Source organism: Heliangelus exortis, chromosome 12 (genome assembly GCF_036169615.1).
Source record: "Heliangelus exortis chromosome 12, bHelExo1.hap1, whole genome shotgun sequence".
Taxonomy (NCBI): domain Eukaryota; kingdom Metazoa; phylum Chordata; class Aves; order Apodiformes; family Trochilidae; genus Heliangelus; species Heliangelus exortis.
Window position 1 is genome coordinate 7303361 of NC_092433.1, and position 17914 is coordinate 7321274.

At 45.5% G+C, this 17914-nt stretch overlaps 2 protein-coding genes across 5 annotated transcripts in view; both read left to right on the forward strand.

Annotated features, from left to right (window-relative positions):
* Positions 1-2185: 2185 nt before the first annotated feature.
* On the forward strand, positions 2186-3162 carry GPX1 (glutathione peroxidase 1). Its single transcript, XM_071755804.1, has 2 exons — positions 2186-2454; positions 2573-3162. Exons 1-2 carry the CDS (start codon positions 2224-2226, stop codon positions 2936-2938), a joined length of 597 nt encoding a protein of 198 aa, XP_071611905.1. The 5' UTR covers positions 2186-2223; the 3' UTR covers positions 2939-3162.
* A 4214-nt stretch (positions 3163-7376) lies between these two features.
* Positions 7377-17914, forward strand: part of USP4 (ubiquitin specific peptidase 4) — a 38454-nt gene continuing 27916 nt past the window's right edge. Inside the window, exons 1-7 of one of the 4 annotated variants that reach the window (XM_071755796.1) lie at positions 7377-7579; positions 7711-7838; positions 8058-8188; positions 11687-11813; positions 12940-13085; positions 13260-13321; positions 16680-16811. In XM_071755796.1, the coding sequence (XP_071611897.1) occupies positions 7407-7579; positions 7711-7838; positions 8058-8188; positions 11687-11813; positions 12940-13085; positions 13260-13321; positions 16680-16722 (810 nt within the window). In that variant the 5' untranslated portion in view covers positions 7377-7406 and the 3' untranslated portion in view covers positions 16723-16811. Of the gene's footprint in view, positions 7580-7710; positions 7839-8057; positions 8189-11686; positions 11814-12939; positions 13086-13259; positions 13322-16679; positions 16812-17510; positions 17539-17914 lie in introns of those variants that run through there. The other 3 variants (XM_071755797.1, XM_071755793.1, XM_071755795.1) reach the window with 3 other exon arrangements.

Sequence of the window (17914 nt, forward strand, 5' to 3'; positions counted from 1 at the left end):
TCATTTACAATCAGAAGCTCCAGCTCCCTTGTCTCTTGTACCTCTCTAGCATCAGAGCAGAATTCTGCTTAGGAGCATGTGGTTGTTAGGAAGGTTGGAAAGGACTCATAACCTGCTTTTGAGGGCTGGCAGCCTGGCTCTGTTTGTGTTCCTGTTGCCTCTGTCACCTCTGGAGACCACCCTTTTTCTGGATGAAACTGGGGACACAGGAGGCCAGACCAGACCTGGGAAATGAGAGCTGAGTGTTCACAGCAATACTGGCAGGCAAGGACTGGGACAGAGGGAAGCTAGGAGCCAAGTGCCAAGTTCATGGCCAGGGTAGAGACTTCAGTGCCGGGCACGGCAAGAAGATGTGAGCAGGAGGCCAGAAGGTGTGTTTTGCAACCTGTGCACTGTTGTAAAACAGCAGCCTTCTGACCTCGCAGGACAACTGTCACTTGTAACACATTTCAAAAGAGGTGGGTTCCCTCAGGCCATGTAGTCCCTCGGGAGCTCCTGAATCAAAGTTCATCTGGCTCTGCAGTGTGTCCAGGCAGAGGGCGTAGCTCTGAGCCAACAAGGAAGTTCACCTCACTTAGTTTCCTTAAAACTTACCCGTCAAGGAAGGGAAGGCCCTAACTTGCTCTTGTCTGAAAAGGGAAGGGCCCAAGAAGTAAGTTCCTTCCTTCAGATAAATTCCCCAGGTCCAGCCAGCGCCAGTCTGAGCAAGAGTCAGAAGTGTTGGCAGAGATGCCCTGTGGCACTGATGCCCTGAAAAGAAATTCTTCGTCTTCAAACCAGTGTCTCACCATGCCCAAAAGGTGAGTGAAGAGTCAGCATGGACTGTGACTATCAGTTTGCTCAAGTAAATGCAGGTCTTGTGCCTCTGCTTGTCTCATCAGCCATTTCCCAGATGCTCTGATCTCTCTCAGGACACTTGTCACTGTTCCCGCTATCAGTGCTGCAACATGCTGCAAAAACTACAGGTCCCTAAAGATGCAAGATAATCAGGCAAGTCCCAAAACTCACCACAGCCTGGAACTATTCTGGTTCCCAGTTATGGGGGCAGGTGCCAAGAGTGGCCCAAAGCAAAGCCCCCAGATCCTGCGACCACTGTCAGGAACCCAGCCCAGCATTACATGGTGGCCTGTCAGTGACAGCTGGTGTTTGTGATGAGCCCCAGATACCCGCAGGAAAGACACAGACAGCAGTGGAGGGGGCCCTGAGCTCATCCCCCTCACTCTGGGGCCAGGACTGCCTTGGCCGGGGGCCAGGGCTGATAAGCAGCTGTCTGCCCTTGGGGCTGTGGGGAATGCAGCTCACTTGGCACAGACTCCAACAGGAGCCTCATCAGGGGCTGCTCGCTCTCTGGTGGGAGCTGTGCTAAAGCCAAGGCCCTTACTGATGATCCCTGAATGAACTGTGCTGCCCACGGCCCCTGTTGGTCCAATGCATGGACATAACCTCGAGGCCTGAGCCTGGACCTGCCTCCTCTTCACAGTGTGCTCTGGAGAAGAGCTATGCTTCAGTGTGCAGTGCTCCATCGTGCTCTGGAGAAGCGCAGTGCTTCAGCACACAGCCCCGTGGAGGAGTGGCTGGGCCGTGCTGCGAACCGGCAGCACTCGGGTAGCTCTCCTAGCGCTGCCCTGCACCCGGGAGCAGAGCAGTCACCACTGTGTGACTGAAAACCCCCTAAAACAGACCAAAGCAGTACGGCAAGAACCAGAAAAGCCTGGGGGCAAAGCAACCACTGAAGTAAATAGAGGCTTTAGCAGCCCTAGGGGAGACTGAAAAAGGGAATTTGTGGCCGGCCACTCTTAGATCCCCCCTGTTCCTCCTCAGACTGAGGAGTTTCTCTCCCAAAAGCCGCTCTCGGGGGCAGTAGTGTCCCAGGAGGCTGACACAGCCCCCGGTGTTGCTCTGTCTCCGTCACGGGTGTTTTTATTACCACACAAGCTTAAGCCCTTGGGACTACTCTTGTTTTGCTGCTTTTCCGCAGCGTTTCTGAGAACCTGTGCCCCGTGTGCTATCCGTGGCTGTTCAAATCCATCAGTACTGAGTTTTTAATCGATCCCGAGGCCCTTGCGGGGGTGCCGGAGCAAAGACGGCGGCGGAAAGTAAAGGCGGTGGGAAAGGCGTAGTCCAGGCGGAGGAGGTGTCGGTTCGGGGCGGTCCCGTCCAGCGGGGCGGGGCGGTGGTGGTGGCGGGGTGCAGGGCCTGCCTGTATTCCCGGCAGTGCTGGCCATGGCGGCGTCGGTAGCTGAGGGTCTGTGGGCGATGTCGGCGCGGCCGCTGGGAGCGGCGGAGCCGCTGTCGCTGGGCTCGCTGCGGGGGAAGGTGCTGCTGGTGGTCAACGTGGCGTCTCTCTGAGGCACCACGACCCGCGACTTTCTGCAGCTCAACGAGCTGCAGAAGCGGTTCGGCCCCCGCGGGCTGCAAGTCCTCGGCTTCCCCTGCAACCAATTCGGGCACCAGGTAGGGTGTGCGACCGGCCCGGGGCTGGGGAGAGGAGCGGGGGAGCGGGAGGTGGCCGCCCGTCCCGGCGGGGCTCTCACCGGCTTTCCTCGGGGGGATGTTGGTTGTGTTTCCCTAGGAAAATGCTACGAACGAGGAGATCTTGCTTTCGCTGGAGCACGTTCGTCCTGGCAACGGGTACAAGCCCAATTTCATCATGTTCGAGAAGTGCGAGGTGAACGGGAAGGACGCTCACCCCCTCTTTACCTTCCTGAAAGAGGCGCTGCCCTTCCCGCACGACGACCGCTCCTCGCTGATGACCAACCCGCAGTACATCATCTGGTCCCCCGTCTGCCGCAACGACATCTCCTGGAACTTCGAGAAGTTCCTCATCGGCCCTGACGGCGTGCCCTTCAAACGCTACAGCCGGCACTTTGAAACCATCAAGATCCAGGATGATATTGAGTTGCTTCTGCAGAAGGTTTCCAAGAATGTTCCCGAATAAAGCAGAGCTATTCTCGCAGGGGACTGACTGCTGCTCCGGCAGAAATCCCAATGTCTCATGCAGGTTTTGCTTATGATGGTGCATCTTCCAAATTTTTGAAGTGCACCTGATGTTTTCAAAAGTTGCATGTGAATGTTTGGGAAACTCTGCTGGGGAAAGCAGCTGTGAGTCTCAGTAGCTTACTGTGATTATCTGAATAAATAAAAAATGTGTGGTTTCTTTAAGGCTGTGGCTTGATAAATCTGGGAGACTGGGTGAAACACGATGCTTACATTCCCTGGGGTGGGAGAGGTGCTCAGAGGGGCAGAGTCGAACCACTCAAGCTTGATAGTGCAGTCAGGCTGAAAAGGCAGTGGAGGGCAGGGCAATGGGCAAACAAATAGTGTTGCCGAGCTCTGCAAACTGAATCAGTGCTGCACTCTGTCCACATGGAACCAGCTTGGGACAGCAGCACGGCACAGAAATACCCTGCCAAGCTGTTTGCTGGACCTCACTGGAGGCTTGCCTGCAGTGGAAAGGTATGGTGGCACCTGGCCACAGGGTTATGTTACACTGGCTGATAAAGTCCTATCTTGGCTACCAACAGGCCACAACAGGTTGATAACTGTTCAGGCAGGTAGATGAGTGATTCTGCAGCCCGTGATGCTGTGGCAGCCTTGGTTCAGGGCTTGGGGAAGAAAAGCTCTTCAGCCAAGGCCCATCTCAGCATCTGGCCTCCATCAGCAGATGCTCAGGGTGCAACTAGAGCAGGAGCAGCACCTGCCATCCATCCCCTTGTCCCATAGCTACTGCCCAGTGCTGGCTCAGCTGTATCCTGGCTCTATCCCATTTTGCACCCTACACAGATCTCTATGTATTCACCCATCCTACATGAAGCCCATATTGCCCATCTGCATCCCCAATGCCCTGCAATGCAGGGAATCACACAGAGTCAGTTCCTTTGCGTCCCCAGCCTGTTCAAGCAGAAAAACAGTGCTGTGGCTCAGTGTCCTTGCCCCTTGGGACCAGCACTTGCATGAAATGAAGTGCAGGTATGCAAGGTTTTCTTCTTTTTACTCCTTCCCTCCCACTTTTTGACTCCTGCCAACCATGGACCTGACAGGTATTTAATGGAGTGGTTACAATAATTCTGATGTTGTTCCTGTGTGTCAATCTGGAGTTTACAGCCTTTTATAAAATGACTGGAGTTAGGATTGTTTTCCCATCAGAAACCATAAGCCTGTGCCAGATTTCACCTCCCATCTTACTTCACAGTGGTTTAAGTCCTATTGCAGGTAAATTTTCACTCCTTGAATTGCTCACTGAACGCATTTTCATTACAAGGCACTCCTCACAAGGCCTAGTAGTTCTGAGTATAAACTTGGTCCCGGACAGAGAAGTACTAACACAGACCAGAAACTCGGGCTTTCCAGGGGAAGGTGTAACACTTGCAAGCATTAGTGGATACATGTTTTTATAATTAAATCACACGTGGGATTTTATTTGTTTGTTTGCATGTTTGTTTTTTCCTGTTCATAGCTTCTCACTAATGCACTTGTTGCTTTGTTACTGTACCTGCATTCAAAGCCCTCCCTGGGCTGAGGAGAGACCCTGGGGCAAAATTTGCATCCAGCTCCACCCTGCTTGCTGCTGTCCTTGAGTCATCCATCTTTGAAGTCAGATTGCACAATCCTCACCGGGTTGTTTCTTAACTTCCAGTACAGCTTCATGCTAAAAACAGGATGTTTTCAGCAACTTCAGCTTTGGAGCAGAGGCTGCTTGATTTGGGGGATTATTTTTTCAGTTAAATCTACTTCCCTTATTAATACAGGATGTTGAAATACGTGGAGAGTGGAGGGGTCATGAGCAGCAGGAACTCATGCACTGAAAAATCATCCTCGACATGAGCTGTGGCACTTCCTCAGAGGTGACTCACCAAACTGAAGCAGTTTGAGTGGGACCTCCCCTGCTTTCCCTGTCCCTTGAATTTCCCATTCCCTGCTGAGCCCCACTACTGTGGGGGAGCAGACCCTGAACCTGCTGCTGTTCCAACAGCAGCCCTGCCAAAACGGGTCTCTCTCCGAGCCTGTCACTCCGTGCTAACAGGCAAGGGATTTATTTACCCTCTGACTGCTGGGGCTGTGTTTGCAGAAAAACAAAGCAGTGGCTCCAGAACAGACACAGTCGCGCCAGCAGAAGCACAGTGATGCAGTTCCAGGATGAAAATCAAGCCGTGCCAGCAGGAAAATGAAAGATCCCAGTGTAAGCACACCAGCAGGAACTCTGCTGTGTAGATAAAAACCTCTCAGCCTCGCTATTGCTGGTCTTGTTTCTGCATTCCCCAGAGCAGCTGCCTTTGGGGGTGAAGCAGGCTGTGGTGGAGAGGGCAGCCTATGGGATGGAAACCTTTGGCAGTGACACCCACTGAAGAGCTCACCACATGTGGGATCTTGGACTCAAATGTTCCCAGAGGGAAAGAAGACACTTCACTACAAGTAGCAGCTCTGTACATGAAGAATCTTCAGGGATTATAGAATCATGGAATCACAGATTGGTTTGAGAGGAACCTTTAAGACCATCTAGTTCCAGCCCCCCTTTCTTCATAAAATGGCTCAGTTCTATTTCTGTACTCCCAGAGAGAAATAGACTGACTCAGAAGTAAACTTTAAAATACAGACTGGCACTTTAGCACACTTGGATGCTTCTGTGGCTTGAGAAAGCTGTCACACCTATGCTCCTACACCCTATTTTTTACTACTTCTGCACTTTTATTGCAAGCAGCTAATCCCCCTGTTAGTGTTCACCCTGCTTGTCCATTCTTCCACAGATCATAGTCCCACATATCTCCCCTTTCTAGAGAGCGTTTGTCTCCCTTCTTCCCTCTTCCAGTGATCCCTCTCCACCTTAGCTGACTGACAGTTGCCATCAGCTTCTTAAATTGTTAAACAAGTTCAGTTATTTGAAACTGTGAGGAGTGTTTTCCTTACTACTCCTATCTTCATTCCCCAGGTTCTCTAGTGTTCTGCCCACCAACCCTAGTGCATCTCCTGAAGCCATGGCTGATGAGATGTGGTGCTCAGAAGAGTCTACTCAATAGAAATGCTGTCAGGTGAGGCCTAAGGCCCTTCATACTCAGCCTGTTAAATGTTCTTTCAGCCATTTTAAATCCCGTTCTCCTACTACTGAGCTTCATTTAACTCCCTAACTTTTAAGATATTTTTTTGACTTTTTGATCAATGCCATCACAAGGCAGATTAGAAACACTAAACTCCAACTGAGTGGCACTTGAAAGGGTTTTGTTCCTGTTGGTGCCACTCGAGAAGTGAGGAGCTGACAGGTTCAGCTGGAGACAGGGACAGGAAGCAGAATGGCTGGAAGGGAAGTGCTTGAAGAGACAAGAGGACACAGACACCCCTAACAGTGGTGAAACAAATAGCACAATTTCCTAGTACTGAATCAGAAAGCTTTGAACAAGACCATTTTAATTGTTTACCACACTTTCTGTTAGAAGTAGGTAATTCGTTAGCAGAATGAGGTCAGCCACATAAGCATTATCTCAGAATAGCTGACTCATTTTAAAAACACACCCAGTATTGCCATAAGAGGGTGTGAGTTTCTTTGAAGGCTTTAGCCTTTAGGGGCCCTGCCCTTTGAGAAAAAGCAGGAGAAAGTAACAGGACTCAACTCTTACTGGAAAGAGAAAACTGTCTTCTTTATTAGTGATAACTGGATGGACTTGACCTGCCCTAAAAAAAAAAAAAAAGCCTTTTATCATTTTACTCTGGACAGCTGCAGCATGGCCAGCCCTGGCTGGCAGGAGGCAGGGCCCATCTGCCCACCACGGCTGCCCCCTGCACAACCATGGCCCCAGCACTTCAACCCATGCCTTTTTTTCCCCATGAGGTAAAAGGATTTATTTGGTGTATTAATTTAAAGCAGGTTTTAAAGTCTTTGGATCACCATCTAAATCCTTCCCAACTTTCCACCGGCTCCCACACGTTTCTCCATCAGGAATCTCTCAAGTTCTCTCCAGAGACATATTCCATCTCCAGAGTGCGCTCTATTCTCCTGTTTATTCCTCTCCTTCCCTAGCCAAATCCCTGACCAGAGGGCTCCATTGAGTGAGTTACGGAAAAAAAATGGACCATGTCACCCTGAAACCACACACTCCACACCAAACGGATCGACCCTCTGGGCCACAGAACCGCCTCAGGAACGCTGGCCGCGACGAGTCCCCCCCGCCCCTTCTCACGCTTCCAGCCCTGCAGTTCCCCACCCCTCCGTGCCCCGTGTAGATGGCTGCCCACACCCCCAGGCCCCTTCTCCGCCCCTGCCCGGCGCCCTCTGCCACTGCCGCGGGGCCCACAAGATGGCGGCCACGCCGCACCCCCTCCCCTCATGGCCCCGCCCCCCATGCCCCGCCCCTCCCTCACCGTCATAGGCCGCGCGGAGGGGGGCGGGGCCAGCTCAGCCGTTGCATTCAGCGCGCATGCGCACGCGGGCCGACATCCGCCCGCGACGGCGCTCGCGCACCGACATGGCGGCGGCCGAGGGCGGCGGCAGCGGCAGCGGCAGCGGCGGAGAGGGGCGGGCGGACACGACGGTGCAGAGGGCCGAGCTGGGGCCCCTGCTGGCCATGGCCCTAAGGCCGGGGGAGTCTTGGTGAGCACGGCCGCCTGGCCCTACCCTCCATCCCTTTCCCTTCCGGCCCGCGGGGCCTGTGGGACCGGACCGGACCGGGCTGCGCCGCGCCGCCTCTGAGGGGGCCGCGCCGGCCGTGCCGTGTGTTGCAGGTACCTGGTGGACAGCCGCTGGTTCAAGCAGTGGAAGAAGTACGTGGGCTTCGACAGCTGGGATATGTTCGGCGCGGGCGATCCCAGCCTTTACCCGGGGCCTGTGGACAACTCGGGTCTCTTCAGCGGTGAGTGCCGCCCGGGGGAGCAAAACCCCCGTGTGCGGGGGTCTCGCCGCGCAGCTTTCGCTTCTGGAACTGTGAGGCCTCCTCGGTGAGGAAGCTGGCGCCGTCGCTGCCCAGCCCTGGGAGTGCCGGCTTTCCTTCGGGTGGCGGTGGGGGTATCTGTGCGATGCTTGAGAAGAAAGGATTCTGTCTGATGCTTTCTTACCTCGGTTTTCCTTTTAGATCCAGAAACTCAGAGTTTAAAAGAAAATCTCATTGATGAGCTGGATTATGTACTCGTTCCCACCGAAGCCTGGAATAAACTGGTAACGTGGTATGGCTGCATAGAAGGGCAGCAGCCTATTGTGAGAAAAGTAAGTATGGGTGAACCAAGTTCCCTTCAGCTGGGCTTCATCATCTGATCTCTGCTGTACTTACAGGATGCTTGTATTGCTAGATGTGAGTTCTGGCAGGATGCTCAGCAGCTCTTTGGAGATAAAGACATGAGGTCTTTTTGCCTTGTGTAAAAAATACCTTCCAGCATTACAGTTTAAATGCCTGAATCTTCAGTGATTCTCAGTTGATGGGTTAGATGGACTGAGAACTGTGAACCTTGCCCTGGTCTACTGTTTACATAATGGTTGTCTCCACTGGTGCAGTGTTTTTATATTTTATGGAACAGTTTGTGCTTTGTGGAAAAATGCAAGTAGTTAGTCCAGCTTATCAATCTTCCAGGACAGAATGAGGCATTGGAACACTTTGTCTTTTAGTGCATATGGCTTAGAGTTTCTTTGGAGTTTTAAGTTGCTGATTTTTGTTTTCTCTTTCAAATGTGATTCTGAAGTCAAAACAAGGGACAGATTTGTGGTTTTATTCTGCAAGTCTTATTTTTGTTTGACAAATGGAGTCCTGAATGCATGGAAGCCTGCTCTGGAAGGTGAAAATCTCAACTTGCTTTTTTTGAAATCTGTCAGACGTTTGTTTATAGGTAAAAGGTTCAGGATTATTCATTTATTTATTTATTATTACTAAATTTTAATTTTAGTTTTTTGCACTGACTAAATTGAGCAGTGCCAGTTCATGGGGTTTATAAAGACTAATTACTACCTCAAGCAAGTAGTGTTGATATAATATACAGAATTAGTGTTGCTTAAGTTTAAGTAGCAATATGTTACAATAAGGGCTGCCTAAAGGTGAACAAGACCCCGGTCTTGTTCAGAAGAATGGTCAAAGGAGGTAAGATTTCTCTTGCAGACCCACTCGTGTTGATCAGTGGTACTGGAATGTACCAGTACCACTGGTACCAGTGGGCTGGGAACTGTATGTCATGAGAAATTCTGACATCTTCAGGAAGCTTAAATGATCCCAGGTTTACTCTGCCAAGTAGGTGGAACTCCCATGTAAAGCAAAAATGGGGCAAGTGGAAAGGAATTATCTTCTAAAAAGGAGATGTTATAGAAACAGGTAATTTCCTGAGGAGCAGAAAACCTATGTGAAGCAGTACTAGGAGTATTACTGATGAGGGCCATTGGGTGAGGAAGGTTTTGTTCATGAACTGTCCAACTGCTTTCACAAAGCCTGGCATGTTAGTAGACATTCCCTTTTGAGAAAAAAGTTCAGAATTTGGACCAGAGGTTTGGTAGCTGTTGGGGAAATGTGGGGGACAGGCTTAGCTCTATGAGCCTCCTTTTCCTGAGGTACCACATGCCACTGTTCAACACTGTAACTGTTGAAGGCTTCAGCTTAGAGCAAATGCTGGTTTAGCAGCCATAAGGTGCCAAGTTACTGGGTTCCAGTTGAGAGTAAATTTTTTAAGTTTTTAATGTCTATGAGTGTGTTCATCTCTGTTTGTTGTTAACCTGGTAATTGAAGTGGATTTTTATATTTAAAAAAATGTTTAACTGTATGTTGAAATATAGCAGAGTAGTAGGATTATGGGATGTTAGGAGCCTCTTAAAAAAATTGGAAAGTGCAGTGGGACACAAAAGCTGCAGCACTGCACCTGAGTAGAACATGGTAAATATCTGCTTATAGGGTTCTCCAGACAGCATTGGAAATAAAGCACTCAAACCAGTGGTCCTTCAGTGCTGTAACTCTTCCTGAAGCTGGTTCAGCTGTAGTTTGTACAGGAAAATATCCACAAAAGTAGGCTTTGGGAAATAATTTTAGGCATCTTTGTAAATTTTAAGCATTTTTGGAATTTTACAAACTCGTATTTCATCCATCTCTGTGTCTGATCAGAGACAGGAGGATGAGATTAGTTATGTGCCTGGTTCAGGTTTCTCTTAATAATCTCAAACTATATTTTCAGGCAATCTTCTACAGAGTCCCACTGCAAAGTATTAATGTGCAAAATATAATCAGTGTCTATAATCACATCTCCAGGCAATTAGAGACTCTTCTTGCTCTTCATTCATCATAATGGACACTGTGATTTGATCAGAAACTTCCTCTTGGAAAGAGGTCTTGCATTTCTAAATATGGGTCCTATTCTTTTCTAACTACAGAATCCAGGAGATTCCATTTAATGAAATTCCTTCTGAAAAAGAAACAGAACTTGTGAATTGTTTCCTTTGCATTCTTTAAAAAAAAAAAGAACTGTTTATTTTGCCTGTCAAGAATCTGGTTAACCAGGGTTTTTTACTTTCTCTTTCTGTTGTAACAGCAAAACACCAAAGATCTTTCTAAATGTATTTGTTAATTATTTACCTTTAAAGCACTTTGCATATCTAATGCAACCCTATAAAAGCACAGAACACTTAATTTAGCCAAATTCTTACCCAAATCTGGGTAAAGCTTTTTCTGTAAAATGTTACAGGTATAGATCACAGGAAGTCTGGTGTCATGCAGATAGAATTTTTCAGTTGGAAGTGACCTACAGCAATCATCTAGTCCAGCTGCCTGACCACTTCAGGGCTGGCTGAAAGCAAATTATTTAGGGCATTGTCCTAATGGTGCTTGAACACTGTTACTCTTAAAAGTTCTACCTGCTGCTTCAAGGAAATATGATCTCAATTTCATAGAGTTTGTAGCTGCAGAGAACTAAAGAGACAGCTGAGGTGACTTGGGTTTTTTTCCTTCCAGTTATGTCACTGTTGTCTCATAGCTGGCCTCTGAAATGTGCTTTTCTTTCAGGCTAAATATGTATCTGTAGATACAGTGATGTCGTCTGGCTTTACAGAGTACCTTTCTAAAAATATGCTGAAAGCTACTGGGATGGGTAGATGTACCTACTGGAGTATTCTCTCAAATGGAAAATTGATTTGAAAATGACTCTAAAATAAGGCAGTGTCATCAAAACGAGTTCTGACATACTTGTTTTTGCAATGAGAGAGTACTGATGCAGATTCTGTGTACCATGCAGAAAAATAATTAATGCTTTGTCTTACTTTCTTCAAATAGAGAGGAACCAAATAGAAACACTTCTTCAAATAAAAATACTTTGGCTCCAGTGTTCCAGGCTTATTTCTTTTTTTTTCTATGTAAACCTTAGCCAAAGATTAGAGGCAAAAGATACTTTATTTTGTGTTGGTTTTCTTTTTGGTTTTTTTTTTTGTTTTTTTTTGTTTAGAGTTATCTGACTGTGATAAAATATTTTTCATGGATAACCAGCTGGCACTATCAGTTCAGCTGTGATGTTGGACCTTTGGAACTTTGTACTGTGGAAGGAAAGCACTGGGATTTCTTAATGTTTTAAAAACAAAACCCCCAACACAAGCTGGCAGAGGCTGTGACTGAATCTTAACTAGTTAGTGTTCAGTTTATAGCTTAAATTATAAGACTTTTAAAAACTTTTTAGCCAAGTGTGCCTTACAGGGAACTGCTTATATTTAACTTTGTGTGACTTAATCACATCTGCCTTCCACTTGCAGGTGGTGGAATATGGTCTGTTTGTGAAGCACTATAAGGTTGAAGTTTATCTTCTGGAGCTGAAGCTGTGTGAGAGCAGTGATCCTGACAATGTGATTAGCTGCCACTTCAGCAAAGCTGATACTCTTGGTAAGTAGTTTTTTGATACCAGAAGCTGGGCTCAGGTGCTACCTCAAGAGATACTTTGTTCCCTCCAGAACAGATAAACTGGAAAGAGTCTAGGAGGTACCAGCAGGACAGTGGGGTTGGAGCATGTGATGTGTGAGAAGATGCTGAGGGAGCTGTGTTTAGCTTGGAGAAGAAAAGGCTTTGAGGCTTTGACTTTATAGCACCTGTGAGGAGGTGACTGAGAACGTGGAGTCAGGCTTTACAGAGTCACAGTGCAAGAAAATGGACAACAGTCATAAACTGAAACAGGACAGACTCCAACTGAATATAATGAAAATGTTTTCCATTGGGACAGCTGAGCTTTTTAACAGGGATCAGAGGGCTGGGGGAATCTTCTGCCTTGCAAGCTTTGAACACCTTATGGCATAAGTCCCAATGGACTGAACATGGTGTTGGTCCCATTTTTGTTGGACTAGGAACCTCCTGAATTTCTTCCAGCCACAGAGATTCTGTGTGCAATACAGGGAGCTGTGGTTGAGAGCTTTGTGGAGCACATTCACTCATATAGAGCAGTTCTGTCTCTGGTTCTCATATCATTCCTTCTTCCTAGAGTGAGTATTTTAGATTTCTTCCTAATGGTTCTTCCTACACTTCTGTTCTCTCCAAAATGTGACCCATCTTTCTCTGTACCAGCACTGTTTTTTCCCATTAGAAGTGCTGAGTGTCAGCTGTCCTATGTGTCCATAAAGATGCCTTTTTTTTTTTTTTTCCTTCTTTAGTTTGCTGATGTAATCACAGCTGACAGTAGTGGCTGAAAACAGTTGCTTCTTGACCCTGTGTTTCCAAATCATGATATTTTCACAGAAGTTGGCCTTTGGGCAGAGACTTCTCAATGTGTTCTGGACAAGACTGATTTGAGGGCTTGACAGGCAAGACATGACTGAAAGCATTCTCTCAGACTAAATATTAGACAAGTTTTATGAGCACTTACAACTTACATAATACATTTTCTACTCAAAGAATCTTTGAAGGTTCAGTGATGCTCCCGCCTTGCTGAATGTCTGACTTGCTGTTTTTGTATTTTTTTTTTCCCTCAAAAGCACTCATGCTTTAGGCATTTTGTTTTGTTTTGTTTTCTCCTGAACAGCTACCATCGAGAAAGAAATGAGAAAACTATTTAATATCTCAGATGAGAAGGAAACTAGGTTATGGAACAGGTATATGAGTAACACTTATGAGCAGCTCAGCAAGCTGGATAGCACAGTGCAAGATGCAGGGCTCTATCAGGGTCAGGTAAGGGGCACAACTTTTTTTATATATTTCTGAGATTCTCATATACTGCTTTCTCTCATATGTAGGATTTTTCAGTTGCTTTTATGTACTTTGAAAATGTGATTTAAAAAAAAACTATTTTGCAAAATGTGTAGCAGATTTGCATTTACCTTGGTTACATGAACACTCTTTCAGGTTGTTGTAATAGATGTGAAAAGTGAAGATGGCACATGGCCTGGGCAGCATTTCCTGACAAAGTAAGTAAGCATGTTCTAAAGGTTTCTGCTGTTTTGTCCAGCTTGTTCAATAGGCTTCAGTGACCACTTGTTCTCTGTGAAAGCCTCGTTACCACTGGCTGTTGTGAATTTGTTTTGGGTTATTTTGAAAAAGGAGAGAATCTTGATATAAACCTTCACTGGTTTTGCTGCTGATTTCTTGTCTCAGCAACAGTCTTCCTTAAAACTTAGCAACAGTTTTAAAGCCCATTTCAAACAGGTTGTGCAAGGATTACATAGCTTAGGTTTCTGTAGTGCTTAAGAGATGAAAATGCTATTTATGTTGAGTTAGTCTACTTAAAAAGCTACCTCTGCTGACTGCACTGTGATAAAGAAGTCTGTCTTCTACTATTGTTGAACTAAAAGGCATGGTTTCAGAGATGCCATTAGCAAATATTCAGAGTTCTGGTAATTCCCCCTAAAAAAGGATATAGAAGGAGCTGAACAACTCCCTCTGCTGCCAAGGGCTATGATAGGAGCCTGTACATACCAACATGTATTCTCTTTCTACTATTTAATTTAGAGAAGAGATGAGTAAGAGGGGAGCTTGATGCAATACTCTATTTATAGAGTGAATGATATAGCATGGAAGTTCCTTGCAATAAGGAGCTACCCGTTATCCAGTCATAGTGCAGAAAGTAAAACTCTGTGATTTTACTGGTCTGGTGCCTTACTTCCTTACCCCTGAGTAGGCCATCAGACTTGATATTGGTAAAGAAAATAGGCTGGACTTGATCTCAGAGGTTCTTTCCAGCCTCAATGATTCTGTGAAAATGTTTTTCCATACAATACAATGAACTTGTAGAACTTTCTGCCAAGTGATCTCACTTGAGATCAAGATCTTATTAGTGGTGAACTTGATGAATGGATCAAATAGGTCAGTGAAACCTGTTTTGAAATGGTTCTCAACTTCTGAGATACAATACTCAATTGATACAGTGGATCAGGAGAATGTCCATAGGATTACAGTGTATGTTCTGTAGGAGTACCATGTGGAAAGCATAAACCTTCATATCATCTACATAATTGAGTACTGGTTGACAGTCAGTATTAGAGAAGCTAAAAAGGAGTCCTGTAGCATTCCTAGGCCTCAGTCTTTTCTTTTTTTGAGCAACTGGTCTGATAAGTAAAGAGTTAATTAAGTAAGAGTTAATTACCCTCTGCTGATGTTTAACAGTATGTGGTTGAATATCCTCTAATGACCTTATTATAATGTAAAACTTGTGAAATAGTTTGACTTGATGCTGATAATGGTAGCTGAAAGGATTGTATTAAGTCATACATATACAGTTGTGTGTTCCTTTGTACGTGGTCTTGGCTGTTTCCTTGCCTTTACTCTGGTAGGCAGTTAGTTAAGAAACTGAGTGTGTTTATTCCACAGAGTGCCTTCCTTATGCAATTGGGTGCACTGGTTTAGCAAGCTCTCTCTGGCTGTTCAGTTTCCCTTTGTCTTGTAGGTTAAGTGCATAACCACTTTGTTCAAAAACACTGTTTGGGAAAACAGAGGAAGAAGCAGCTGGACTGCCTTCTATCTTCAGGACTGACACTGGTGTGTGCTGATCAGCACACAGACTGCTGATAAGATGAGAAAGGGTCTTTTTCAGTGGCCAGGGCAAAGGCTGTCTCTCAGTCAGCTGGACTGCTTTATGACTTCCTGTGTTGTGTAAGGCAAGCTGGGCACATTGACCAGACCTTACACTTCTTTCTATGTTTGAAGTAAAGGGGGTAAAAGTTGAGAACTAATTCTTCCATAGACACAGGCTAATGAGCAGTAAGTATTTTCCTGTTAGGTTCAGTGGTATTTTCTATGGCAATTTATATCTTTAGTTGGTAATACTGTATGGCAGTTGCATTGATAACACAAAAACTGCATATGAGTTGTGCTCATACTGCTGAAAATCTGAAGAAGGCTGTTCTGGATCTGGACTAGGTGTGTCCAGTCATCTGCCTCTTAGTGTGGCAGTAGCAGATGCATGTAGGAGTGAAAAGGGTTTCCTGTAAGAAGGGGGCATAATGGGCAGTGCATCTGCTGTGGTGCCTGCAGCTCAGACTCTTCCCAAGGCAGGTGAGTCCAGGTATTCATGTTGATGGTCCAGGGGTGCTTTTCTTGTACTTTTGGATTTTTGTTAATCTGTTGCATGTCATCAATCCTTGTCAAATGGGTGTAGGTTGATGGCAGTCTAGGCCGGATTTCTATATATTAAGTTTTCTTTCTTTAGAGATTATTTCACATAGATTTTTTTACCTCTTTTTAAGGACTTTATATTTAAAAAAGAGGTAACTAAGCCTTTGTTTGGTTTTATTTTTGTTTTGGTTTTTTTACTTCATATGTCCTTACTGAGTCAGCTAAATTCAACTTTATTGATTCATTGGCATTGCTCCATATTAATGCATTTATAATGGGTCTGTGTTTTCCTTTCACATCAGTCATCTGTTCTGAAGTTTAGTTGGTTTCTTTCCCTTTTGTAGCATAACTTCATATAAATACATAAATATTTAATACTTGGTAGTCTGTAATTTAATTTGATGTTTGAAAATTCTCCAGGTAGTTCCCATGTTTTATTGAGAATACTTAATTTTTTTTCCAAGACATTCTTAAGTGTAGTTAAGTTTCATTTAGCTTTGAATACACGGCCTAAACTCCACTTCCCCATGATGTTGCAGTCTACCAAAGCACAGCACTACTAATCTCAGGTTGAGTCTCTTACATCAGTTAATTTGGAGTAACATAGATTTTTTGTTTTCCTTCGGAGAGCAAGAATTTGATAAATCATTAGTAAAGCTTTTCTATATGATTTTTAAAATTCAGCATGTTTTAAAACCAGGTATCTCTGCAGACAAACATGAAGTGACAGCGCACTCTGTGTTTTGGAGTGTGTTCTGGGTTGATAGGTTTAAAAATCTTTTTATACTGGAAAGAGTCAGTGTTTGTACTGCAGTGAAATGTTGTCAGCATTTTAACTGTTTCTGTGAGCTGGTAGAGACTGGCTGAGCTGAAGTGTAGGGTTTGCATCTTGTTACTAGGTTGGGTTGTGGTTTGCCTTTCCATGAGGGGGTGTGTGTGTTTGTGTGTGCAGAGATAATGTTGCATTAAATCAATATTATGTGTTTAAGGCTGCAGATTAGTAAGCACAGTACAGACTCATAGGGTGGGTGATGGTGAGCAATTGCACCAGACAAAACTTGTGTGAGAGCAGGAGGAGGGAAGGGTAGCCAGAGGGAAGATACAAAGTTCCCAGCCTAGAGGAGTGAGTGTGTTATCCCCTGCACTGATGAGGTGTTCAGGTTAGGGTTTCTGTATAAATGTTACAGAAACTAATTACTGAGTTCTCATCTGTAGGAAGCCACTGCCTTTTGGACTGGAAGGCTTCTATCAGGAGTGAGTTGGAAGCTGCACTGACAGCATGGCTAAGGAGGAGAAGTGACACCATCACCCTGAAAAATCTTTTGTGAGGCTAAGCAAGTCTGTGGTGTTGATAAGCTGCTATGTTATATAAATAAACCTGTTTTGAAGTTCTGCAGAATCTGAGTCCTTCCAGCTGCATCAAGAGTCAGCAGGAACTGAAAATGCTCTGCTGAGGTGTGGTTTGGAAGAAGGTTGAGTAACTCCAAATTTTAATCCTGATTCAGTCACTTTGCTCCAGTGTTCTGTTTCTCAGTTGGAGAAAATACTCGTTAGCCAAGACCACGGGGAACTTTATAGTTGGAGTTCTTTCCCTGGGCTGCATCACTTTAATACAAAAAGCTGACAAGAAAATTTTACCATATTTAGAATTTTGATGGCATAAACAAATGGGCTGTGGAGCTCTCTGCTGTCAGTAGAGGAGTGATGGGCATCTGCCTCTGCCTGTGTGGTAAAAGAGGCTTCAGAAAGCTGGTAGGTAATGTTCCCTACTCACTAAAATATTGTGTGCAAGGTGGGGTGTGTGGCTTCCCTGTACTGAGGATTTCCCCCCCTCCATTTGGTGTATGTCAGAGGCATTGACTCCTACCAGGGAAAACCACTTTTCCACATGTTTGGCAGCCTTCTGCGTGTTTTCCCAGCCATCAAGCTGGCTGACATATTACAGAAAAAATGCTGTTAAACTCCACAGCAGTCCTTGGGTGGTATATTTAGTGTATCCTTGGCTGCTGCTGGCTTCTTAAGGAAGAGAATACTCTCTTCTTACAGTTCTTACTGCTAAACAAGGTTTTGGAACAAGGAATGGATTCTACTAGGAATTTCAGAATTGGCGGCATCAATGACTCCATGGAACTTACTCCTCTTTAATTGTTACTTGTTATTTGTTAATTGTTACTTGTAAGACCCCTAAAATAAAATCCTGAGCTAGCAGAGTTCCAGCTCAGTCCCAGAACACACTTTTTTTTATCCTGGGTATCATTTTCTTAGCACAAACGAATAAGAAATTTTGTCAGATTTATTAAAAAAATAACACCTTTTCCATCAGGTATTGCATTTGAAAACAGGAGTGACATTGTATTTAGCATCTGCCCAGTAGCAGTCTGCTTCCCTTTGCCTCTTTAAATACCATTTAGTTCTTTCTTTGCTGCTAAAATTTTCTTGCTCTGTCCTCT